Raw genomic sequence first — 25,996 nt, 5'->3', positions numbered from 1 at the left:
AAATGAAGAATGTAAGAAGTTGTATTTTAATACAAATTTATTACAGTGTCTCTTCACATTTTGTTCTAGTTTGTGCTATGGAAGGTGCAATTTCTTTCCCATATTGGAAGGGTCTTTAGAGCTTGTTTGTGCAGATATTTCTGTTGAGGTCTTCCTGTATCTGTATTTAAAGTTGTTAGGTTAAACTATGATCTTGACAAACTTCATTATCTTGGGTAGAAGGCTACTAAAGTTTTTCAAAACTTGTTATTAAAATGAATAAACAGTGGTTTGAGTTCTAAGCCTCCAAAAGAAGAGAAACTGAATTTTTGCAAAGCAACTTCCGTCATAACATTTTCTTTTACTTTTGTAAACAGCTGGTATAGCACAGTGGGGAGGAGAGCCTGGCTGGGAGTCCAGAGGCTAGGAGTTCAAATCCCTGCTCGTGTCTCCTGGGTGTCAAGGGCCCGCTAAAGATCACCCCCACAGTGAGTGGCTCAGGGGTTACGTGCCCTGCCACCTGTGCAGCCGTGGGCAAGCTGCATAGTCCCAAGGAGCCCAGTTGCCCCCCAGCTGGCAGTTGCGGGCAAGGAAGGGGCTGGCTTGTGCAGCTGTGGCAAGCTGAGCAGGCCTTAGCCTCAGAGGGAAGCAATAGTAAAACCCCTCTGAATATCACTTACCATGAAAACCCTATTCATAGGGTAGCCATAAGTCGGGATCGACTTGAAGGCAGTCCATTACTTTTGTAAACTGACAGATTGAGTAAGCTGCTCACAAGTTAAAAGAGAGGATACTATGCCCTGCAACAGTAGTGGCCTATCTTGGCAAGTGTATTCCAAATCTAGCTGAAAATATGAGAGAGTGCCACTCCAGTTAAATAAGTAATTCCTTGTGCTTTAAGATGTGTTTACCTCTAGTCTTAATTAGAAATGTAGGGGGTGGTGTCTTTATCCAAGCTATGGAATGGAATGCAGCCCAGCACTGGAGTGGCAGGCAGTACTCACTGTGTTTTAGGCAGGCTTCATTTTTCCTGCCCTGGCATGCTGTAATCTCCTGATTTGTCTGTCACTTATGTCACCCATACTTATCCACCTGTACGCTGAATCATTCAAAGTAGATATCATTGTATTGGGAAATTGACTGTGAATATGAAGTAATCCTAGGGAGTTCAGTATTTTTACACTTCATTTGGCTAGTCTGTTTGTCCTCCACTTGAAGATTACACCAAATACCAATTGACTTGTAGAATGCTCTTGTGCTTGCTGTTTGTGTGCTTAATTGGAAACCTTTTAATATTTTTCTATTACCTTTTTAAGTTGGGAATTTAGAAATACTGATCCCTGACCAGTAGGGATGGGATCTGTTGGCCAGTGCCAGTTCAAAAGCATTCCGTTGACCTAACAGGCTGGCATCAATTTGAGTTGGTTCTATATCTGCTAGCCGCTGCTTTTACCAATCTGTGTTTTTCTTCTGCTTGGAAAGCATACTGATATCTTAAAGGAAAAATTAATATTTTAAAAGGAAATATCAATAAATTATCATTCTTACAATTGATGTTTTAGAGGCGGGTTTTTTAAAGTCCATTTTCAAAAATTACTGTGGAAATTTGTTACATTAAAATCCAATTCTCAACAATTGAGAATAAGCAAATTAATGGAAAATTTGGTACCAATTTCAAATTGGGTGGAATTCTAGCACATCCCTACTGACCAGTGAAATTCTTTTGGCAAGCAGTTTGAAAATCAATATATTGTGGTAATGTTTTCCCTCCCTCAATGAATATGGTGTAATGGAACTAATGGCACCTTTAGCCTTTCTCCTGTGCACAGTGTTGACAAAAGGAATTTAAGATTGAAAATCTGATACAATTTTAAATGCTTACTGTACAGGTTCATTTGAGTGGCAAGACTGCTAACAAGAAATATCTCAAATAGTAGTCAAACATCTTCATTAACTTTTAAAATAGCTATTTATATTGGGTTGGATCCAGACTTGCCCCATCATCAACAGAAGGCAACCCTCTGAAACAGGGGTCAGCAGAGGAAAGGAGGAATAATCAAAAGTGCCTCTTCTCTCTCTCTACCCCCCAGTGTGAGTAGAATTCCAGTGAGCATAAGTCTGCATCCAACTCTTTTACAAAAGCTTACTTGAACACAGTTGTATTGTGCAAATGTCTCTTAAATATATGTTTTTGCAGTAAAACAGAAGATGCTGCCTCAGATTCTGTGGAAGCTGCTAAAGGTACAGGTGACAAAAAAGGTAACTGATTAAAATATTGTGTTTCAAAAGTATGTAAAAATGCAGAATGAAAGTGCAGTTAGGGTTGCCATGGCTCTGAGGTAGTGAGGAATGCTGCTTTGCTTCCTATCCTGGTTTTTCATCTCCTTCCTGCACCCCTTTCTGATAAAGTAAAAGTTCTGTTTCCTATAGCAGTGTGGAGGGGAGGAGAAAGGGTTAGTGAAAGGGGCTGGTGGAGGAGCAGGATTGGAGATGCTAAGTTAAAAGTATGCCAAGAATTTCCTTGTGCATTCCATATACATTGAGGGCTTATATCAGAATGACCTTAGAGGTTTGCATGTTTTCTCTAAAGCATGGGCTCTAAACTGTTGGTCCATGGACCACTATTTCATTCATTCTTTGGAATGCAACTTGTAATACAATAAAATACAGTCAATCAATCAAGTTTATTTGTGGTCAAAGACCCGAAATACAATATACAGTTGACTTTACTCATAATAGAAAACCAAGAATAAAAAAATTTTTTTTACAATAGCCTGGTTGACTAGGAGGGAGGGGGGATCTTCCTTCAAATCCGTTGGGCAGTAAAAATAAGCTTTGCGACGGATAAGGTTATTGATTTGTCCTTGCCGTCCAGAAGATATTGCAATAAAACTATCCTGGACCTGCCAGGAAGCTTTATTAAAATAGGATTTAAGTATCTGGAACATGCCATGCGATAATAAGGGCAAACAAAAAGGACATGAGACAAGGACTCAATGTCTATGGTATTACAGGGACAAAAACGGAGATCAAAGGGGGTACCCTGAGATCGACCCACTATGAGTGAGGAAAAAATACAGTTAAACCATGCCCTGGAGAAGGCATGGAGGAATTTAGGTGTAGTTGGGTATTCCAGATAGGGGGCTGAATTGGGGAAGGGGAAAATTAAATTGGAGTATAAGGGAGAACAAGTTTTAGTCGCATTTGTCAAGGAGCTTTGAAGGTAAGTGTCCTTTAATAGAGTCTCTATGGTCCATCTGGCTGTCTCAGGATCCAATGAGGATAAATAATCCACTGAGAAGCCTAATAAAGCCAGTTTAGCAAGGAGGGCTTTGGACCACGAACTTGAGAAGGAATGACGCCAAAGAAAATGTAAGTAGCCGGGGGGGAAGGTTCATATAGGCTAGTTTGACCCAATATCTAAAAGTTAATACCCAAGCATGGAATTCAAGGGAAGGTAAACCAGCCTCCAGCCTGAGGGCTGCGGCCGGAACACAACGAGGGACTCCAAAAATTAGTTGACAGGATTGATTCGATTTTAGGATTAAAACTTGGGGCCCATGGGGGGGCACCATACAAAAGTTGAGGAAAAATCTTTGATTTAAAAACCTGAGAAACGGCGGGAATGTACTGTCCACCCTAGTATAGGGAGGAGTGGAACAAGACCCCCAAGTACCTGAATTGTCTAACCTGGGCAATTTTTTCCCCATTAATTGTCCATTCAGAAGTTGCACGACAGCGGGAAAAAGCCAAAATTTTAGTTTTGTCAAAGTTTATGAGTAATGAATTTAGAGAGCAGTAGGTCATGAAGGCGCGGAATAATCTTTTAAGGCCTATTGGAGACAGGGCAAGAAGGGCTGTGTTATCTGCATAAAGGAGCAGAGGACACTTTTGGTCAGCCACCTTTGGGGGATGAAAAGTGGGAGAATGACAGCATACACTAAGGTCACTTAAATAAATATTAAAAAGTGCAGGGGCCAAAATACATCCCTGCTTGACGCTATTATATACAGGGATAGAATTTGTTAATGTCCCATCAGAACCACAAATATAGTATAAGAAATAAAAGGCAATAAAACACAATTAAAAACAATACAGCATCTAGCACAGTGCATTACATTGCTACAACAGGCAGACAAATCATTAAGTGGTCTGTCAAGACCCTCAGAAATTTTCAAGTATTCCACGGGGGAAAATTTGGTAACCACTGCTGTCAAGTTAACACCTCCTAAGTTAAGACCTTGATATTTGGGCAAATACTTGGTGCTAGTTATGAATAGGGATGGTTCTTTAACACTGGCCTCAGAGTAAGAAATCTGTTTTGATTACATACTGTGTTCCATACCCTGGGTCCTCAGGGACAGAATGACATGTACCGGTGGTACATGCCCTGATCACCACTCGCCTAGACTACTGTAATGCGCTCTATGTGGGGTTACCCTTGAAAACGGTCTGGAAGTTACAGCTGGTACAATGCAGTGGCGCGTCTGATTACAGGCGGCCGCTGTAGAGATCACATCACTCCTGTGTTGAAGGAGTTGCATTGGTTACCGGTTGTGTACCGAGCCCAATTCAAGGTGTTGGTTTTAACCTTTAAAACCCTATACAGTTGTGGCCCAGCTTACCTGAAGGAGCGCCTCCAGCATCGACAGGGATGCCGCTCAACAAGATCAGCCTCAGAAGACCTTCTCTGGATCCCACCGGTCAAAACAGCTAGACTGGTGAGGACTCGAGAGAGGGCCTTCTCAATTGTGGCCCCCACCCTGTGGAACTCTCTCCCAACTGATCTACGCCATGCCCCGTCTATAATGAGCTTCTGCCGGACCCTGAAGACCTTGTTTTTTAGGCAGGCTTTTGGAACGGGCTAGTTTTACTGTTGTTTAAACTTTTAACTGTTTTATATACTGTTTTAACGTGTACGTCACCCAGAGTGGCTGGTCTACCAGCCAGATGGGCAACTAACAAATCACATAATTAATAAATAAATAAATGAATGAATGACTTAAAATTCAAAATAAATGTAAGTTTATTTTATTTTAAGTTTATTTTAAGTTGCTTCACACAATAAGGGAACTTGGATGAATGGATAGCTTTTGACCATGGATGTCATACCTCTGAATGTTTAAGTGTTTCTTTATGCCATCCTATTTTCATAATCCACAGTTCTCATCATTTGAATGTCTGTCTTGCCAGTTAGATCTTATGTTGTTGCTTGGGGAGCACAATACAGCAGGAGTTATAGCTAACACTTCCCTGGTTTGAATATTACCAGGAAACGCTGCCCAAAAATGCTTAATAGAAGTATACAATTCTGTTATTGTGAGAATTGTTTAAACTCTATTGCTTGTCTTACAGAAAAGTTAGCAGACCAGGTAATGCAAAATCCACAGGTCTTGGCAGCTTTACAGGAGCGACTTGATAATGCACCTCACACTCCTTCCAGCTACATTGAAACGTAAGTATGAGAAACACCACTTGTCACAAGTAAAAATTTAAAGGGTTAAGTACATGCCATGGTTAAGTACATGAACTCTGCAGATACTTGGAAAGTAATGAGAATTTCACTAGGTGGAAGAAACTAGCTGCTGCTTCATAAATTCTTAATTTTGTTTCTAGCTTACCAAAAGCAGTAAAAAGAAGAATCGATGCCTTGAAACAGCTTCAGGTGAAATGTGCCCATATAGAAGCAAAATTTTATGAAGAAGTTCATGATTTAGAGCGAAAATACGCAGCCCTTTACCAGCCTCTCTTTGATAAGGTAAGGCACGTAAATTCTTTTGTAATCTTAACTAATATTAGTGGAAATATGTCTGGTTTTCTTGTCGTAGTGACTCTTCATTGTGAGGGGGCTAAAATTAAAGGGTTGTTCTTCTGTACAGTATGATGGCTATCTCTTATCACCTATATTGTGAGAACTTACATAAAGTCTGACTATTGTACTAATATGTGTATTTCACATGCATTGACAAAAGGGAGATGAGAACAGGCAGAATGATTGCTCTAAAATAGGGTAGCTGTTACAGTGGTAACTACATTGGGCTTTTCCTATTAGGCCTTAATTCTGTATTTGATTATCTTGGCATTTAGAATACTGGTATTCATTTAAAAGTATATTACAGGGATGGGGAACTGTGGTCCACATACCCATTTTTGTCCACAAGGCCATTTCCCCCAAAACACATCTCTCTGTCAATTGGCTGGTGTCACTCTGATGGGCAAGTGACATCAGCTGATGGGGGGGAACAGGGAACTGGTACACACAGCCAAAGCAGCAGGATTTAACCTCCCGCTCATCAGGTGATGAGCAGAGGGTTAAATCCTGCTCAGACGCCTGCAGAGAGCAGGATTGACGTCTCCATTCATCAGCAGATGAGTGGGGAGTTCAATCCAGCGGAGTGGTGCTTCATCCACCCCCCATGTGTCACCTTTGACAAATGGGCAGGATCATCCATACATTAATCACCTGACATATTGTAACTTCAGATGATGTACAGGTGTGTAGTTCCACCTACCTGTCAGAGTTAGCCCGTGCGTGTGGTGGGAGTTAAAGATCTGATCCACCAAACCAAAAAAGGTTCCCTACCCATGGTATAGTAATTCATTATTCTGCTGATCTAAGTTTAATGTTTGAACTGTCAGTAAGTACACAGCTGTAGTCTGCATTCTTTTATTCTCTTTCAGGGAGAACGGAAAAAGGATTAAAACATGTTCAGGTTTTCTTAAGCTGAAATAACTGCTTTCTCTAATTGCCCTTTTAATTTACAGTGTTCAAAGAGTTTTTGTCTTGTACCTTGGTTAGAATTTTTAATATGGTTGATTTCCATGCCGCCTTTTGGCCAAAAAGGCCCTCAAGGTGGCTCACAAAAAATAAACACAGCTACAAAATACACATCAGAAAAGAACAATACAGTTTACAAAAATTTAAATAACAAAATATTATCATTGTTAAAAAAGCAACAGCAATATGCCCAACAGCCCAATTCTCTCTCAAATATTATTTGTTTGATTTAAGATAAATTAGTTTGGGGTTGTTAGGTTTGTAAAAGTAATACTTCTGAGAAAGTAGTTCACACGGTCCCATAACTCAGTTGAGTACACAGTGGGAACCACTATTGTTGATCCATTTTCTGTAGCAGTTGGATAACCATAACAAGTTCTAATGTGTCTACAATTTTTATACAACTTAAACAGAGAAGGGATTTTATCACTGGTAGTGCTGAACCTACAGAAGCAGAAGCAGAATGGCACAGTGAAAATGAAGAAGAGGAGAAACTTGCTGTAAGTAGAATTAACTAGGTAATTTGAAAGCTTCTGAGCAGAATTACTAAAATAATTTTAAAATGTGATCATTAATATTTCTTGTAAACTCTCCAGAAAACCTAATGAAGTGATCTGATTAAAATAATACCTGGCAGAGCACATCGTAAGCTTGTGTTACCAGGATGTTCAGCAGTTTTCCCTTTCTAAAGCTTCAGAAAATTACTGCACATGTTCCAGAGCTGTGCCTAATGAAACTGGGCAGGAAAATGCTTTGGTCTAATATAGTAAAGTCATTTGCACTGTTCGTAACCTGTTGACAGCCTCTTCTGTTAATGGGTTCCATTCCAGTGCTACAGTAACACCCAAGATGAGAAAAAGCTGGCAATTTTTGCATGTCTGTTATCTCTGTTGGGGATACTATATTATTGATTGATTTGTTTTTTGTGTTTCTTACCTGCTCTTTATCAGAAGGTCCCAGGGTGCTTACAGCATATAAAATGCAATACAATTAAAACGATAAAATGCCTGAACTCCACCCATAACCCCAAAACAGTAATTCCCTACAACAAATAATGGGGAGGACACCAGAACCAATTTTTCAGTTTGCTTCAATTTTCAATGGCCAAGGCAAAGAGGGGCATCTATAGCAACCAACAGAAGCTATAAAGATATGGTACCAGATGCACCTGTGTGTGGAGGGAGTTCTGCATTCTTGGAGCCATCACCAAGAAGGCCCTATCACAAGCTACTGCCACTAGGACCTCTTGAAAGAAGTGGAATCTCTAGGAGGGACTCCTTCACTGCGCTTATCTCTGGGCTGGTCTAATAGGAAGGGAGTTGTTTTTTCAGATACTTAGGGGTCAAGTCATTTAGGGCTTTAAACACTAATGTGGGGACCTTGAATTAGGCTTGGAACTAATAGGCACCCAGTGTAGCTGCTTCCAAACAGGTGTTATATGCATTCTTTTAGCTGTCCTTACCAACTGTTTGACTGTTGCATTTTGCACCAGTTGCAGCTTCTGAACTGTTTAAAGGCGGGTCCATGTAGAATGCATTGCAATAGTCTAATCTGGAGGTTGTCAGAGCATAGGGTATATGGTAGCCAAGTCATCTTCGTTCAAAAGGGGCCATAGCTGACAAACCAGCTTGGAGCTGGAAATAGTCAATCCTAGCTGAAGAAGCTACTTGAACTTCCAGTGACAATGATGGATTCAGGAGTAGCCCCAGGCTAGACACCGGCTCCTTCCATGGGAGTACAATACTGTCCAAGGCAGGCTGCCTCCCCACATTTTGGACTTGGAACACATAATACCTCCATCTTGTCTGGATTCAGTTTCAGTTTCTTGGCCCACATCCAGCCTGCCATTGTCTCCAGGCACTGATCTAGCACTTGATTCAGATGGTACAGAGAGACAGTTGGGTGTTATCTGCATATTGATGACACCTTACTCCAAATCTCCTGATCTCACAGTACATAAGAACATAAGAAGAGCCTGCTGGATCAGGCCAGTGGCCCATCTAGTCCAGCATCCTGTTCTCACAGTGGCCAACCAGGTGCCTGGGGGAAGCCCGCAAGCAGGACCTGAGTGCAAGAACACTCTCCCCTCCTCAGGCTTCCGGCAACTGGTTTTCAGAAGCATACTGCCTCTGACTAGGGTGGCAGAGCACAGACATCATGGCTAGTAGCCCTTGATAGCCCTGTCCTCCATGAATTTGTCTAATCTTCTTTTAAAGCCATCCAAGCTGATGGCCATTACTGCGTCTTGTGGGAGCAAATTCCATCATTTAACTATGCGCTGAGTAAAGAAGTACTTCCTTTTGTCTGTCCTGAATCTTCCAACATTCAGCTTCTTTGAATGTCCACGAGTTCTAGTATTATGAGAGAGGGAGAAAAACTTTCCTCTATCCACTTTCTCAGTGCCATGCATAATTTTATACACTTCTATCATGTCTCCTCTGACCCACCTTTTCTCTAAACTAAAAAGCCCCAAATGCTGCAACCTTTCCTCCTAAGGGAGTCGCTCCATCCCCTTGATCATTCTGGTTGCCCTCTTCTGAACCTTTTCCAACTCTATAATATCCTTTTTGAGATGAGGCAACCAGAACTGTACACAGTATTCCAAATGCGGCTGCACCATAGATTTATACAACGGCATTATGATATCGGCTTTTATTTTCAATATGTTTCCTAATTATCCCTAGCATGGAATTTGCCTTTCACAGCTGCTGCACACTGGATTGACATTTTCATCGTTCTGTCCACTACAACCCCGAGGTCTCCTGGTCGGTCACCGCCAGTTCAGACCCCATGAGCGTATATGTGAAATTCAGATTTTTTGCTCCAATATGCATAATTTTACACTTGTTTATATCGAATTGCATTTGCCATTTTCCCGCCCATTCACTCAGTTTGGAGAGGTCTTTTTGGAGCTCTTCGCAATCCCTTTTTGTTTTAACAACCTTGAATAATTTAGTGTCGTCAGCAAACTTGGCCACTTCACTGCTCACTCCTAATTCTAGGTCATTAATGAACAAGTTAAAAAGTACAGGTCCCAATACCGATCCTTGAGGGACTCCACTTTCTACAGCCCTCCATTGGGAGAACTGTCCGTTTATTCCTACTCTCTGCTTTCTGCTTCTTAACCAATTCCTTATCCACAAGAGGACCTCTCCTCTTATTCCATGACTGCTAAGCTTCCTCAGAAGCCTTTGGTGAGGTACCTTGTCAAACGCTTTTTGAAAGTCTAAGTACACTATGTCCACTGGATCACCTCTATCTGTATGCTTGTTGACACTCTCAAAGAATTCTAATAGGTTACTGAGACAGGACTTTCCCTTGCAGAAGCCATGCTGACTCTGCTTCAGCAAGGCTTGTTCTTCTATGTGCTTAGTTAATCTAGCTTTAATTATACTTTCTACCAGTTTTCCAGGGACAGAAGTTAAGCTAACTGGTCTGTAATTTCTGGGATTCCCCCTGGATCCCTTTTTGAAGTGGCATTACATTTGCCACTAGAGGGACAAGTTACATATTTTAGTTAGCAGATCAGCAATTTCACCTTTGAGTTCTTTGAGAACTCTCGGGTGGATGCCATCTGGGCCCGGTGATTTGTCAGTTTTTATTTTGTCTATTAAGCCTAGAACTTCCTCTCTTGTTACCACTATTTGTCTTAGTTCTTCAGTATCCCTTCCTGCAAATGTTAGTTCAGGTTCAGGGATCTGTGCTATATCTTCCACTGTGAAGACAGATGCAAAAAATTCATATAGCTTCTCTGCAGTCTCCTTAGCATTCTTTAGTACACCTTTGACTCCTTTATCATCCAAGGGTCCAATCGCCTCCCTAGATGGTCTCCTGCTTTGAATGTATTTATAGAATTTTTTGTTGTTGGTTTTTATGTTCTTAGCAATGTGCTCCTCAAATTCTTTTTTGGCATCCCTTATTGTCTTCTTGCATTTCTTTTGCCAGAGTTTGTGTTCCTTTTTATTTTCTTCATTCGGACAAGACTTCCATTTTCTGAAGGAAGACTTTTTGCCTCTAAGAGCTTCCTTGACTTTGCTCGTTAACCATGCTGGCATCTTCTTGGCCCTGGTGGTACCTTTTCTGATCTGCGGTATGCACTCCAGTTGAGCTTCTAATATAGTGTTTTTAAACAACTTCCAAGCATTTTCAAGTGATGTGACCCTCTAGACTTTGTTTTTCAGCTTTCTTTTTACCAATCCCCTCATTTTTGTGAAGTTTCCTCTTTTGAAGTCAAATGTGACCGTGTTGGATTTTCTTGGCAATTGGCCAGTTACATGTATGTTTAATTTAATAGCACTATGGTCACTGCTCCCAATCTGTTTGACAACACTTACATCTCGCACCTGGTCCCGGTCCCCACTGAGGATTAAGTCCAGGGTTGCTGTCCCTCTGGTCAGTTCCATGACCAACTGGTCTAGGGCATAGTAGTTTAGAATATCTAGAAATTTTGCTTCTTTGTCATGACTGGAACACATATGCCAGTCTATGTCTGGGTAGTCACCCATTACTACCACATTTCCTAGTTTGGATGCTTCCTCAATTTCATATCTCATCTCAAGGTCTCCCTGAGCATTTTGATCAGGGGGATGATAGATCGTTCCCAGTAGTAAATCCCTCCTGGGGCATGGTATCACCACCCACAACGATTCTGTGGAGGAGTCTGCCTCTTTTGGGGTTTCGAGCTTGCTGGATTCAGTGCCTTCTTTCATGTATAGAGCGACTCCGCCACCGTCTTTCCCTGTCCTTGCGAAATAGTTTATATCCAGGGATAACCGTATCCCACTGGTTTTCTCCATCCCACCAGGTCTCCGTTATGCTCACTATATCAATGCTCTCCTCTAAGACCAAGCACTCCAGTTCTCCCATCTTGGTTTGGAGGCTCCTAGCATTAGTGTACAGGCACTTGTAAGCAGTGTCTCTCTTCAAGTGTCTTTGGCGCTTGTGGTTTGGCCTGTGGTAATTTTGCCCTTCTGAATTTATATCCTGTGCCCCTGCTCTCACAATGCCTACTTCTAGGCCTACCCCTTTTAAAATTTCATCATTTCTTTGGTCTTTATCCCAGGGGGGAGGTTTATTCCGAACCGGACCTTTCTCAGCTCCTGTCGGGTTTCTCCCCTCAGTCAGTTTAAAAGCTGCTCTGCCACCTTTTTAATTTTAAGTGCCAGCAGTCTGGTTCCATTCTGGTTCAAGTGGAGCTCATCCCTTTTGTACAGGCCTGGCTTGTCACAAAATGTTCCCCAGTGCCTAACAAATCCAAACCCCTCCTCCTGACACCATTGTCTCATCCACGCATTGAGACTGCAAAGCTGTGCCTGTCTGGCTGGTCCTGTGCATGGAACTGGTAGCATTTCAGAGAAAGCCACCTTGGAGGTCCTGGCTTTCAGCATCCTACCTAGCAACCTAAATTTTGCTTCCAGGATCTCATGGCTGCATTTCCCCATGTCATTGGTGCCAACGTGCACCACGATCACTGACTCCTCCCCAGCACTGTCTACCAAACTATCTAAATGACGGGTGATATCCGCAACCTTCGCACCAGGCAGGCAAATCACCTTGCAGTCTACACGCCCATCACACACCCCACTGTCTATGTTTCTAATGATCGAATCGCCCACTACAAGGATCCCTCCACCCCCTGGAGATATATCCTCGGCATAAGAGGATAGCTGCTCATCTCCCAAGGAATGGGTCCCTTCTAAGGGATCGTTTCCCTCTTCCTCAGCTGGATGCTCTCCTTCCCCAAGACCATCGTTCTCCATGATAGCAGGAGAGCTATCATCGTTGGAGTGGGACACAGCTATAATGTCCCTGAAGGCCTCCTCCACACACCTCTCTGCCTCTGTCAGCTTTTCCAGGTCAGCCACCCTGGCCTCAAGGAAATGAAGTCGTTCCCGGAGAGCCAAGAGCTCATTGCACCGAGAGCACACCCACGACTTCTGTCCAACAGGCAGATAGTTGTACATGCTGCAGGCAGTGCAAAACACTGGAAAGCCCCCACACCTCTGCTGGCTTCTTACCTGCATAGTTTTGTTTAAGGTTTATTAAGTTAATGGGTTGGAAACTGTGGTTTAGTTGAGGTCAGGGAACAGACGGGCAGAGTTGGGGGCCTTGGCCTCCTCGCCCTGCTGCCGAACTTGCTCTGCTACTTAACTCGCCTTGATGCTTTGTCAGCTGAGGCCTTGACGCTGCCCTTTTAGATGTTCAAGTAGATGTTAAATAGCATGGGAAACAAGATGGATCCCCGAGGAACACCACATAATAATTCTCTTGGCTTTAAGTGATAGACCTCATTGCTATTCTCAGGAAGTGACCATGGAGTTGAACCACAATAAAATGGTGCCCATAACCCCCACCTCAGAGTCTTTCCAGAAAGAAGGATGTCAGTGGTGTAAAAAGCCACAGAGAGGTCAAGGAGAAGGACCAGTGACTCACTTCCCTGTCCTGCTCCTGACAAAAGTCATCCACCAAGGTGCCCAAGACAGTTTTGTGCTTGACCAGGTCTGTGTGTGTATGTGTTTTACTATTTTTAAAAAGGGAAGGGGGCAGATGGATTGCAATAGGTAACATTCTAAATTATATTCTAAACATTAAATTTAAATTAATGTTCTCGGTAACCTGAAGTTTGTGTTCTGATTCAGCTGATCAGTAAATCCTGTTTCAAAATCTGTTTTCACGCTCTGAATTCATTACTGTTTAGTGTCAGTGTTCCATTCTGTAATAAGTAGGTTAACCTGCTAACTGAAAAATTTTATTTGGTGTGCCAAAATCTTTTCACAATACTGTAATTTAGCCCTTTTCCAAGTGTTTGTACTATTGATCACTTGCAAGGCTCTTTATAGTAGTCTAAGAGTGGCTGCTATCCTTCCATGCCCTTTCATTTTTCTTTTCCTGCAGCTGCTGTTTGTGTAGTCTTCCCTGCTGCTGTGGGATGGTGCTATTCTATCATAAAAACAGCACAGAATTATTTGTGCTGCTGGGATAGCATAGCTGAAGAGGAGGTGGTATGCCCTGGGTAGAAAGCAGTGGTAAATCAGAAATGTGAGGCTTTTCTGGTTACCTATTCCATCTTTTTAAAGGATAGGATGGGCAGTGGTGAAAAGTGACAAGGTAGCTAGGCAAAGAAAAGGGCAGAAGCAACTTTGGTACTCTCTTGGAAAGTTGTTTCTATTTTGCTCAGCCAAGCAGCAATTACACATTTGACTTTGTACCTATTGTCATTAGGATAAACTATTTTAAATGCTAATAATCTTTCCTCCTGTCTTCCAACCTATTCCTCCTTTTAGTTTCTGCTTCACATGAATTCTAGCTGGTGGTATATAGTGACATAAAAAGTGTGAACTGGCCCAGCAGTTCTTAGTCTGGTGCACTATGTACAGGTGTATTACAGGATGTAGTACATATGGGACCACAAGAAAATCTTGCAATGCATTTCTAGTCCATAACAGAAGTTCTTTTCAGGGCTCCAGCCAGCCTGAAACTGCACCCCTGTGGTGTTGTTTATGTCTTGCCAGGGTGGGGTTAAGAGGGGAAAAAGGGACTCCATTTTTCTCTTAACCCTTTTGAAACCTTTTCCTATTGTTGACTAGTGCATGTACATGCCATGCCTCTGGAAACTTCCTTCTTTTGGCAATAAAGCATGAAAGGTTTCAGGTTTGGAAATCTCAGTGCATTGTTATTGTATTGTGGGTGAGGGACATTCTGGAGAGGAAAAAAGTAAAAAATGTGCCCCTTTTCCTTTCGTCTTTTTGGAAACCTCCCCGTATAGCACAGGAAGTGAAAGTTTTTGTAGTTTCCGAAAGCCGACTAACTACAGGTTTTGTTAAACTATGTTTATGTTTTGTTGTGTTTTTAAATTAGAAACTAATTTACCCTTTGTTTATGCTTCTGCGTAAGTCTCTTGATTATGTACAAACTATTACCTTATTTTGGGGTGACCTGAACTCATTCCCAAACTGATAGGTACACAACACCCAAGTTTGTTATTAGATTGAATTAATTACATTTGATAATGGAGTGATAACATTTCATCATTAAGAACATTAGAAGAACACATCGGAAACAAGGTATTTGCATTTTACAAGCAATTTTGAATCTATTTAGTGAAAAGTTTCTGGCCTAAATCTTTAAAAGTAATGAAAGTTCATCTCTTTTCTGTTATTAGGGAGACCTGAAAAATAAAGTAGTAATAGAAGAAAAAGAAGCAGGAGCTGCTGAAGAGACAAATCCCAAAGGAATCCCAGATTTTTGGTTCACAATATTTAGAAATGTAGATATGCTGAGTGAATTAGTACAGGTAATGCATATTAAAAGGCTATTGTTAATTAGTGTGTGTACAATGCCATGCCATCTCAGTTTGAATATTAAAGTGATGACTAGAAATGAGTACAGGAGAGGGATCTGTGTACTACAGACCTTACCTGGAAATGGGTATTAATGATCATATGTTGGCCTGGTTCACTTACCATGTTAAATCATAGTTAACTGTGCTTTAATACAAACAAGAGCGTGCTCATGCATGCTCCTCAAAAGTCCCCACTTCACTCATTTTCTGTTTCTGACTGCACCGGGAGCAACAAACCGCAAGCCTTGGCTTGTTGTATCATCCAAACCTGGGCTCATGGTTGTTTCTCTCCAAGTTTTGTTCCTGGCTTACTGCTCATGGTTTGGAGGAAACAAACCATGAGCCCAGTTTTGGACAAGACAAGGCTTACTGTTTGTTGCTTCTGGCATGGCCAGAATTGGGGAGGAGCAATGCAGAGACTTCTGGGCAACGTACATCGGCACATGATGTGTGAACCAGGCCACTGTCATGCTGTCCATATGAACTTTACCTGGCTTTTCTAATTACTTCACAACTTGCAGGTTTCACTAAGCTACTTCTGTCCCTGTTTTGGCATTTTCCTCGGTATTCCCTTCTCCTTGTCTCGCAGCGGTCCAAACATTGGGTTCTCTCCACCATCTGCTAGGAGGCAGGTACAGTACCAAACCTTACTGGGCTGAGCCTTTTTTCATGCACAGTTCCAAAGTGTCAACAGTTGTCAGAGGCAGCCTCACAAGTTCCTCTTGCGTCCCATTCTGCAGTGCAGGAGAAAAGCCAGATATTTCAGTAGGAGTAAGTGGTGCCTTTGGGTCAGGCTTTGCTGTCAAATCCTAAGCATCTGGTGTCTTAACAGGTTAACCTCCCTCTCTCCACCCAGTCTATTTGGTAATTAAATTAATGGAATTTTCTGCAACATCATCCTCATGGGGAATGGTTTATTAAGATCACCACACAACTTTCTTACCCGGTTGTGGACAGGTTCCTCTGCTAGAAATTGAATCCCATCTTCCGTGCCATAACCAAAGATAATTTAAAATCCCTGAAAGTTATTTCTCTTTTTTAAGACTGGTGTTTCAGCGGTAATTACTTTAGCTAGCAAGATCTTGGTGTTGACTACTCTGTCTGCTGATCCTTTCGTATTACATTGTTCATGCGGGTTGGAATGTGTTTAATCTCGGTGTTTCCTCCTCCAAGGATAATAGACATTTTAATAGCAAAGAGTTAATCCTGCCTATCTTTGGCCCCAATCATAAACATCCTCAGGAAAGGGCTTGGCATTGTCTTAATGTCCTGAGAGCTTATTAAGTTTATTTACATAGACCTGCGGTCCTTCTGGCTCTCCTTTTTCCTCTTCATAAATTAAGAGGAGAGCATTTTAAAACTTCTCCAGATCATTGGCTCAAACTGCAAGTCATGTAGGCCTACAAAGTCTTGAGCACTGAAGAGGAACTTTTCAACATTCTCTAGGAAGGATACACTGCTTCCTGGGTTATTCAGTGTGGAATCATGAGTAAGGAAGTACATTGAGCAGTCAGCTCATCACCTCTCTACACTTTTCACTAACCTTCACAGCAGCGATCACTAACCTGTCACCCATGGATACCATGGGACCCGCAAAGGCCTTCAGTGGGATGCTGTCTCAAGTATAACCAAGAATCTGAGCTTTCATTTTTTAAAAAGTAAATCTCTAGCTTTCATAGAAAGAAGTTATGGAGCAAAATGTGCAGGTACCCTTCTAATTTATGTGAAATGAACCAGCCTAGCTGCTCCTGTCTATCACTGTTATTAGCCAATGACTAAAGTCAGAGTGGTGATTGGTCACTCACTTATCAATCCCTGGAGTCCTAAAGAGTTGCTGTTTTGCCCTCCCTTTTAATGGACTTTTGCTGCTCTGTCTTTTTTCTAGTCCTTGGCATCTCCATAGTTTGCTCTTTTTTCTCCCTAACAATCAGGATGCATCTTTCACCTGAGATCAGGTAGTGCTTAGAAATTATTTTCTTCAAATGCTGTTACATAATTAAATGTGGATGAATGTTAAAGAATCCCCCTCCCCCCTCCAAAAAAAGCAAATGTGAAAACTTTGCAAAGAGGCAGGCAAAAAGACTAGAGTCTCATTAAGAATTCACTGTATAGTTAACTTTCAGTATAGTGGTATGCATGTCTTCTCAGAAGTCAGTCTCTTGTATTTAATGGGGCTTGCTTCCAGGTAAGTGGGTACAGGATGGCAGCCTAGGCTTTGGTTTAGGGTTGGCATTGGGGAAAACAGTTCTTTGTGTCTTTTAACAGCTTTATGGGAAGCAGAAATTCAACAGGTCAGGCTTTTATACAATTATGGGGAAAGCCACACTATGACTACTCTCTACGTTTGTGTTATGCCATACTCCCCCGATAGCCATTTTGTGACTGGTGCCCCAGCACACTCTCAAAATTAAAAATATGCCCTCTTGTCCAAAAAGGTTGGCAACCCCTGCTTTACAGCATCACTAGGCATGTGGAACATTAAGATGAGGCAGCGTGTCTCTTGTGGGTGTGGAAGCAATGCTTTCTTACACTACACACTTTAGACCACTGGGAAGCGTAAAATAGGGAGAAATGAGAATGTCACTTTTCTGTGGAATTGTACTTGTTTGCTGAGCAGAGCATGAGGTGCCCTGTTTGTTCTTGTTTTTCCTAGTCTTTACCTCTTAAGAGCCTTCATTTCAATCTTAACACTAGTCATTTAGTTGGGGATTAGATATGGCTACAGCAGCAAGTACTGGCTTTAGAGAGGAAGTGGGAAGTGTTTTGAAGTTCAGCCCCCAGTAGATTCTGCCTTCAAAGAACCTGCCTCCTAGTGGACAGAGAGGAGAGCACTCAGTCTTTTGGGCCTCTGCTCAGAGAACAAATAGGAGAACTCAACAGGTAAGTCAAATTCTATTTTTGCTCTTCTCTGTCTGTCCTGCCCCGCCGCCAAATCAGTATTGCTTCTTTATTTATGCTAATGTCTTATCGGTTGGGGTTGTTGTTTCGCCTACAAGATTTTTTTTGTTTTTGTTTTTGCTATTTCCATTCCTCACTATCCTTTCATATCTTCTCTGGCTTTGCCTGTGGGCAAGGACTGTGTATGACAGTTTGGAGTTTTAGTATACATGCTACATATCTTATACATTTCACTGGCAATTCTTAAAGTAATCATTCAATTAGTATGACCGTGGTTATAAACATCCAAGTACAAAAATATCCAGCACTGCTATTCTGCTTGTGAAATGCCTTTTGATCCAGCAGAGGCATCTACTAAAGTAAGCGGGGGAAGCAGTTTCACCACTTTCCCCTTCCTGGTGCACCTTCATGTGCCTTTTCTCCAGCTCTGTTCCAGAGGGTTGAGGGAGCTCCAGAACAGCGTGGAAGGTTGTTAGGAGGATACAATGGAAAGGGGAAATTGGCAACGCTTGCTTCTCTTTCCCTTGAATTAGTTGACACATGCTTCATATCACTCTCAACCTTCTGAATGATATTATATATTATTATTTCTTGAGCCAACTATATTTGGCTGGGGAGGGGGGAGAGAGAGAGAATGTGTGTGTTGGCTCAAGAATGGAGGCAAAAACATTTAACTTGAAAATAAAGGTTGTATAACTAAATATGAGAACTTGTACTGGAAGAGATTGACTCTTATGAGATGCAAGCCACTTCTTTCATAATATTAATAGTTTTACCATTTATGTTTAGGAATATGATGAGCCAATTTTGAAGCACCTGCAGGATATCAAAGTGAAATTTTCTGAGCCAGGACAGCCTATGGTTAGTACTACTCAACTTTTAATAGTATGTTGAGAAGGGAAATAATTATGTTGAGGGGTATGGTAGCCATTAATGGTGTGAGTATGAAGTGTTTCCATTTTTATCTTATTGTATCAAATTTCAGCTTAGTAAATCTAAACATCTCAGCTTTATATCTCTAGGGGCACTACTTTACAGTAGTACTACCTATTGATAATTAATGAAACAAAGTCCATTTTAAAAAATCAGATCTTTTATTTGAACAAGGCTTTTTATTAATATTTTATTTAATTTTGTTTTTAGTTTATATCAATACAACAAACACTACTATAACAAAGAAACTAAAATAAACAAAAATGGAGAAGGAGAAATGGGGAGAGATGTGAGTCGGCATTCATAGATTTTGCTCACTTTCAATTTAAAGGGGTATCATAAGCAAAATACCTGAATCCAACTAAGGACAGACAGAGTTCAGTATATGCTTACCATATAGCAGTGGTTCCCAAAGTGGGAGCCGGGAAGTAATCTGGGGGGAGGCTATGAACAGTAAAGAAATGAATGAATTATTTATTTTTTAAAAAAGTTTTCTCTACCTGGATGCTGTCTGCTTCCCACTGCTGCTGCAGATGACACCTCCCCCTTTCTCCGAACAAGAGGGGAGGACTTTTGCTGAAGCGGCAGAGTGTCTGTCAGGTACGTCAAGGACAGTTGTCTGCCTATAAAACATGTGGCAGATGCCAAAAGAGGCTGAGGGTGGAGCTACCAGAAAGAGGGGATTACTGTTGCTGACTCCCAACTCCTTGCACTGCCGTTTCTGATGACACCCTTGCTCAGAATGAGAGGCTTTTCATGAAGCAAAAAGAAGCAAAGCTGCAAGGAAAGGCTATTTCCCCTGGCCTGCCTGCCTTTCTTGGCTCCTGCTTTGCTGCCACCTCCTTTAAAAAATATTCTTATATGCGAGGCTGCCCAGTTCTTGCCTTCAGCCCAGACAGAGCCAAGAAGCAGTGAGGAAGCACAGGACTTGCTCACCCTCCATTTCTGAGGCTAAGTGTTTGTGTCAGCATCCCTCCTTCCTTCCACCTACACTCCTCCCCCCAGTCTCTCTCTAAGATGCTGCAGCAGTTGAGGGCTTTCCCTCTCCCACGTGCCCGAATGCATGTATGCCTGCAGATGCTTACAGGAGGGGAAGGTATGTGTGTGTTGATCTGTCTTCTGCTCCGCTTTCATTTTCCAAGTGCACACTAAACAAGTCATCAGTTCTGTTGATCATCCCAAGGCCTAAAAGCACTAACCCCCCTTCTCAATCTGTGCACCTTGTTGTCATAGAATCATAGAATAGTAGCGTTGGAAGGGGCCTATAAAGCCATCAAGTCCAACCCCCTGCTCAATGCAGGAATCCAAATCAAAGCATTTCCGACAGATGACTGTCCAGCTGCCTCTTGAATGCCTCCAGAGTCAGAGAGCCCACTACCTCTCTAGGTAATTGGTTCCATTGTCATATGGCTCTAACAGTTAGGACGTTTTTGCTGATGTCCAGTCAAAATCTGCTTTCCTGCAACTTGAGCCCATTATTCCGTGTCCTGCACTCTGGGACGATTGAGAAGAGATCCCGGCCCTCCTCTACGTGACAACCTTTCATGTACTTGAAGAGTGCTATCATATCTCCCCTCAGTCTTCTCTTCTCCAGGCTAAACATGCCCAGTTCTATCAGTCTCTCCTCATAGGGCTTGGTTTCCAGTCCCCTGATCATCCTTGTTGCCCTCCTCTGAACCTGTTCCAGTTTGTCTGCATCCTTGTTGAAGTGCGGAGAGCAGAACTGGATGCAGTATTCAAGATGAGGCCTAACCAGTGCTGAATAGAGGGGAACTAATACTTCGTGTGATTTGGAAACTATACTTCTGTTAATGTAGCCTAGTATAGCATTTGCCTTTTTTGCAGCCACATCACACTGTTGGCTCATATTTAGCTTGTGATCAATGACAATTCCAAGATCCTTCTCACATGTCGTATGGCTGAGCCAAGTATCCCCCATCTTATAATTGTGCATTTGGTTTATTTTTCCCAAGTGTAGAACTTTGCATTTATCCCTGTTGAATTTCATTCTGTTGTTTTCAGCCCAATGCTCCAGCCTATCAAGGTCCCTTTGAATTTTGTTTCTGTCTTCCACGGTATTAGCTGTGCCCCCCAATTTTGTATCATCTGCAAATTTGATAAGCATGCTCTGTACCTCTAAAGTGCACAATCTAGCATCCCCATCACCAACACATTGCTGCTTCTTGATTATTATTAAAAAGAGGAAAAAAAGCTCAGCAGGTTGGCTGAGGCTGGTATCCTGGTATTGCAGCAGAAATTTATTTATTTATTATTGCATTTATATCTTACCTTTCCTCCAAGTTGCTCAAGGTGGTGCACATGGTTCCCCCCCCCTTTCCATTTTATCCTTATACCAACCCTGTGAGATAGGTCAGGCTGAGAGACCAGGGTCCAGGGTCACCCAGTGGGCTTCATGGCTGGGTGGGGATTTAAACCTGGTTCTTAATCCAACACTGTAACCCATTGATGTTGGGAGACAGGACTGTACATCTTCAGACTGTGTGTGTATGGGGAGGGGGATACTAATTTGATTGGAACTTTGCATTAAGAAAAGAAAGCAACACCTTCCTGTCTGCATGCTTTTAATGGAAAGGGATATTTGGAGATAGTGATTTTGCCACGCACCATTTTTTCAGAGACTAAAATTACAATTAGCATGGGGGGGTCATGACATTTTCTGAGCTTACAAAGGGGGTCCCATACTCATAAAGGTTGGGAACCACTGCCATATAGCTTGGTAAGCATCTAATTTCTGTAATTAAGCTACATAGTTCATGTATGGTGAGTGAAGATAGATTTCTGCCTATTGGTGGATTGTTGGGTGTTTGTTAACCAATAGGGTGCAGCTAGTCCATTTTTGCTCTCCTGGGGTAAGGTTCCATTCAACAGTGAGGTATCCTATCAATTCATTGTAAATTTTAGTTTTGTTTCAAGGACCGAGTTGATGCTAACCATGACTTCTATCCAGAACTAAAAAATAAAATAGTACCGTATACTGTGCATGAAGGAGCCTTCTGTATCATTGCACCACCAGCAATTGGAGAAATATTTTCTTAACAGATTTGAACTAGCTTTAAAAAATGTTTGAATGTGTTTTCATTCATAGAGGAAGGGAAGATGTAAGTTAGTCATACTACCTTGTTTGGAATGTTAATGGCCTTAATTAGTGAATTACAGTTTTTAAACTATCATCAGGTTCTCTCTGAGAGCAGTTTCTATGGGGCTGTATGCAAATGAAAGCTAAAGTGGCAAAAACCATGTTACTAAGTGGAACACTTGCTTCATAATAGAAAGTATTCAGTAGTCCACTGCTCTTTGTATAAAGGCCTGTCCAGTAATTTTATTTACTGAAATATTTATAGATCACACTTTCATAAACATAAAGGCAGTACACAGCATACAAAATTACAATAAGATAAATAAAAATATCAATATTAGTTGGTAAAAATAAATTCACATTGCAACAATCTGTCTGAATAACACAGTTTTTAAGAGATGTCTAAAAGAAGGCAGGAATGTTTCTTGCTGAACCTGTCTTTCCAGGATTCAAGCTCAGTTTATTGACCCTCATCCAATCCACTACTGCATCTGGTCCAAGGCTTGCACATTCTTTCCTGACTTAGATGTAATGGAGAAATAGAGCTGGGTATCAACAGTATACTCTGAAACTGCTAATAACTGTTCCCAAAGGCTTCATATAGATGTTGGAATAGTATTGGGGAAAGAATAGTGCCCTGTGGCACCTAATAGTGTTAATATCAGGAGGGCAAAGAACATCTTCCTAATGTTACTTTTTGGACACAACCCTGCAGGTAGGAACTGAGCCACTGCTGCACAGTGCCACTGATACCCATCCCACAGAGTCAATCAAGAAGGATACCATGGTCAATGATATCATGATATTAAAAGGCCCTTAAGGGATCTAGCAGAAGGAGCAGGGTTGCACGACCCTGTCCTCTCTATAAAAGTCTTCTCAAGGCTGTTTCAGTCCTGAACCCAAACTGGCATGGATCCACATAATCATTCTCACCTAGTAATGTCTGCAGTTGTTCCACCACAGTAAAGAGAGTTTTATACTGCATTGACATATATGGGGCTTGTGAACACCCGAAGTTGTACTCTGTAGTATTACATGGCTTCACCTTCAGAGGGTTGATCCTTCATCATTAGCTACCTCTTTCAGATACATTTGGAGATGACTGTTGGTGTTGACTTTCCTCTGAAAGTTTTTAAGTTGGCTACACTACTAAATCTATTATTATTATGTTACATGCTGAGTTTGCATTTTACTTTTAATTATATGCTAAAGGATAAGACTTGCCTTTTTTAAAGGGTGTGGAGGCTTTTATCTTCTTTCTACTGGCAACTGACTCAAGTCATATTCCAGCCACTGTTTTCTGTTTATAACTGTTCGTATGGCATGCTGTTGCTGCTAGAAGTACTCCAAGCTCTTGACTTCGCTTGGCACACCAGAGCAGTTTGCCATTTGTAAGCTAAGTAATATCTGAGAGTTCTTTCAGAACATCTTTAAGCTTTTCTATCCTTCGTATCTTTGGAGCTTTGATCCATATTGTGGGTATTTAAGTTGTACAGTAAAGTTGCAGTTCTCCCCTGGTTGTCAGACCTGAAACAAGAGGTTTGATTTTGGATTATATTTTGTTTTGCAGTATATCTCTGCTTTTCTTGAACAAGTTAGCAGTTACTGCTCCTTAAAATGAGCACATGAATAGCAAACTACACCTGGCCCTAATGGGGAGCTTTTTCTCTCCATTCTTTCTTCTAGCCTGAAACGGTTAGCTGAACATTGTGGCAGTGGCAAGAAGGTGGGAGAGGAAGCAGTACAAGGAATGGGGAAAATACTTTAAATTATTTGTTCAGTTGACCAAGATATAATTCATGTGTTGATTATCTCACAGTTTTTATTCATTCTCTAATCCATTTATTTTGTGGATAATCTGATACTCATCTGCCATTCTTACCTGCTGTGCAGTTGTTGCCAACTAAAGCAATAAATAACACTTGTGTTCTTGGATATGAACCTCAGACTTTTATGTCTCCTCCCATACCATTTTAAGGGTTGTATCCACTTGGTGTTCCTCTACTAACTAAAACCTGATGGAGGCTTCTACTAGTGGAACAAAGATCAGGGTGTCCTTTGCCAATTCCCCATATTCTAGTTCCTCCCTTCAAATCTGCTTTGGAGGATTGGGGGACCCTTTGGCACTATGGGAAATGACATGAGGGAATTGCTGAAGATGGTCTTGATCCCCGTTCCATTCACAGAAAGCTCTTTGGTGTAGCAGAAGCTTCCATCAGCAGAGGGGCACCAGTGGGATACAACCTTAAGGGTTTTCATTCAGCTGTCATGATTCCATCTGGAAAATTAAGTCACTTTCTGGCTTTGCTGCCTCTGTGCTCTCTATGTATGCATACATCTGCTTGTAGTGGGGCTGGGGTAATATAATACTCTGGGGTATTTACCATGTGTAGTTCTTACAAATACTTATGTTTTTTAAAAAAGCAAATTTAGTCAGTCAAAATATTTTAATTGGTACAAAGATATTTCCTTGCACCTTAACGTTTGTTTATTAATCATTTCTTAATAGCAAACAGCCAAGCTCACTGTAGCTAAAATATCTAGGAGGGCTGATTTTAAACAGAGTGGAATCACATGGTGTGTACGCGCTAGCAGAATGGGCCTTCACCTGTGCAATGGGACTTCTCCCTCCTCTGCTGTTCTCTGCACCCCCCAGCATGCCCCCAAAATCTGCTCCAAAGCATCAAGGGACCTTCCAGAGCAGGTGGTGGGGCATGAGGGGCTACACTGGATTCTACCAATTGAAAAGTTTAGCTGCTTTCCTGAATGCACACAGTGAAGGACCCATATGGATCTCCCAGGAGAGGGAATTCCAGAGGCAGGGATCAACACAGGAAAAAGCTTTCTTACGTGCTGCCACCATATCAATACCTAAAGGGGTAGCTGAACGAGCCTCTCTGGAAACATCTAGGTTCTTGGCAGGATTAGAATTGTGCTCTAAAATGAATAGGCAGACAATATTCATGTGCACACAGTGCATAGGTCCATGTACAGATTCTTAACTCCTCTAGCAGTGTTTCCTCTTCTTCCTCCCTTACCTAGTTTATGGACTGGCTGATCCAAGCTAGATACAGTATTATATAAATGCAAGGTCACTAATCAGATGGAAATTTGGGTGGAAAGATGAAAAAAAAGTCATCTTCTGGATCACCCAGTAAACGTCTATGGCCCTTCACCTGTTTGTTTTCTAAGCAGTATTTATATTTTACCAATCAATTCTAGGAATTGCCAAGGTGACTATAATGTCTCAACAGTGTTAGATAAATCCTAGGCAGGTATGGTACTCTTATTTATGATGATTATGCCTGAGGTATGTGTACATAGTTGCATGTCCTTAATGATGATCCAGTGTTAATAAGTAACAAGTTAAAATGAAAAAAAAATTGTTTTTGAATTAAGAATGCAATATATTTTGATTACCATTTGAGCTTAGTTTGAAAAGTTTTTAAAAAAAGAAAGCACAGCTTTGCACACAAGGTTAGGTACTATGAATAGCTGTAAAACACAACCTAAGGAAACATAGTTCACTAACAGTTTCAAATTATATACTCTTTTAATGCGTTTATCTTCCTGCTTTATTACACTTCAGTAGAACAGTGTAAGATGAGGTTGTTGTGAGGTAGGATCTACGTTTTTACTTTTGTAAAAGATGCATTGCCAATTCAAATAATTGTCTAGAAATAACATTTGATCACTTTCTGTCTACATTCTCAAACATTGGTGAGGACCTTAGAACAATAATGGACCTCTTTTAGTCTTTCACATTAGAGTTCCACTTCGAGCCCAATGACTATTTTACTAATTCAATTCTGACAAAAAGCTACAAGATGAAGTCGGAGCCAGATAAGACGGATCCTTTTTCATTTGAAGGTCCTGAAATTGTTGACTGTGAGGGGTAAGGAAACATCTTTTAAAAATTTGAGCTTCTAGTCTGAATATTAAAGTACTGTTATAAATACATGATGCCATC

The 25,996-nt window shown here is 41.4% G+C and overlaps 1 protein-coding gene and 1 non-coding gene across 5 annotated transcripts in view; both read left to right on the top strand.

Annotated features, from left to right (window-relative positions):
* NAP1L4 (nucleosome assembly protein 1 like 4) overlaps window positions 1–25,996 on the top strand; it is a 69,112-nt gene that overhangs the window by 18,043 nt on the left and 25,073 nt on the right. For 2 of the 4 annotated variants that reach the window (XM_061610173.1, XM_061610176.1), the window contains exons 3-9: window positions 2,177–2,238; window positions 5,335–5,434; window positions 5,596–5,737; window positions 7,171–7,257; window positions 14,919–15,050; window positions 18,786–18,857; window positions 25,782–25,921. In XM_061610173.1, coding sequence (XP_061466157.1) covers window positions 2,177–2,238; window positions 5,335–5,434; window positions 5,596–5,737; window positions 7,171–7,257; window positions 14,919–15,050; window positions 18,786–18,857; window positions 25,782–25,921 — 735 coding nt within the window. Of the gene's footprint in view, window positions 1–1,877; window positions 2,071–2,176; window positions 2,239–5,332; window positions 5,435–5,595; window positions 5,738–7,170; window positions 7,258–14,918; window positions 15,051–18,785; window positions 18,858–25,781; window positions 25,922–25,996 lie in introns of those variants that run through there. The other 2 variants (XM_061610175.1, XM_061610174.1) reach the window with 2 other exon arrangements.
* Window positions 7,534–7,659, top strand: LOC133378653 (small nucleolar RNA SNORA54). The gene has a single exon (XR_009761086.1). It is a non-coding gene; the product is annotated as a small nucleolar RNA SNORA54 (small nucleolar RNA).

This window comes from Rhineura floridana, chromosome 2 (assembly GCF_030035675.1).
Source record: "Rhineura floridana isolate rRhiFlo1 chromosome 2, rRhiFlo1.hap2, whole genome shotgun sequence".
Taxonomy (NCBI): Eukaryota; Metazoa; Chordata; class Lepidosauria; order Squamata; family Rhineuridae; genus Rhineura; species Rhineura floridana.
Note: the sequence above shows the minus strand (reverse complement) of the source record. Positions and strands in the feature narration are given on the sequence as shown.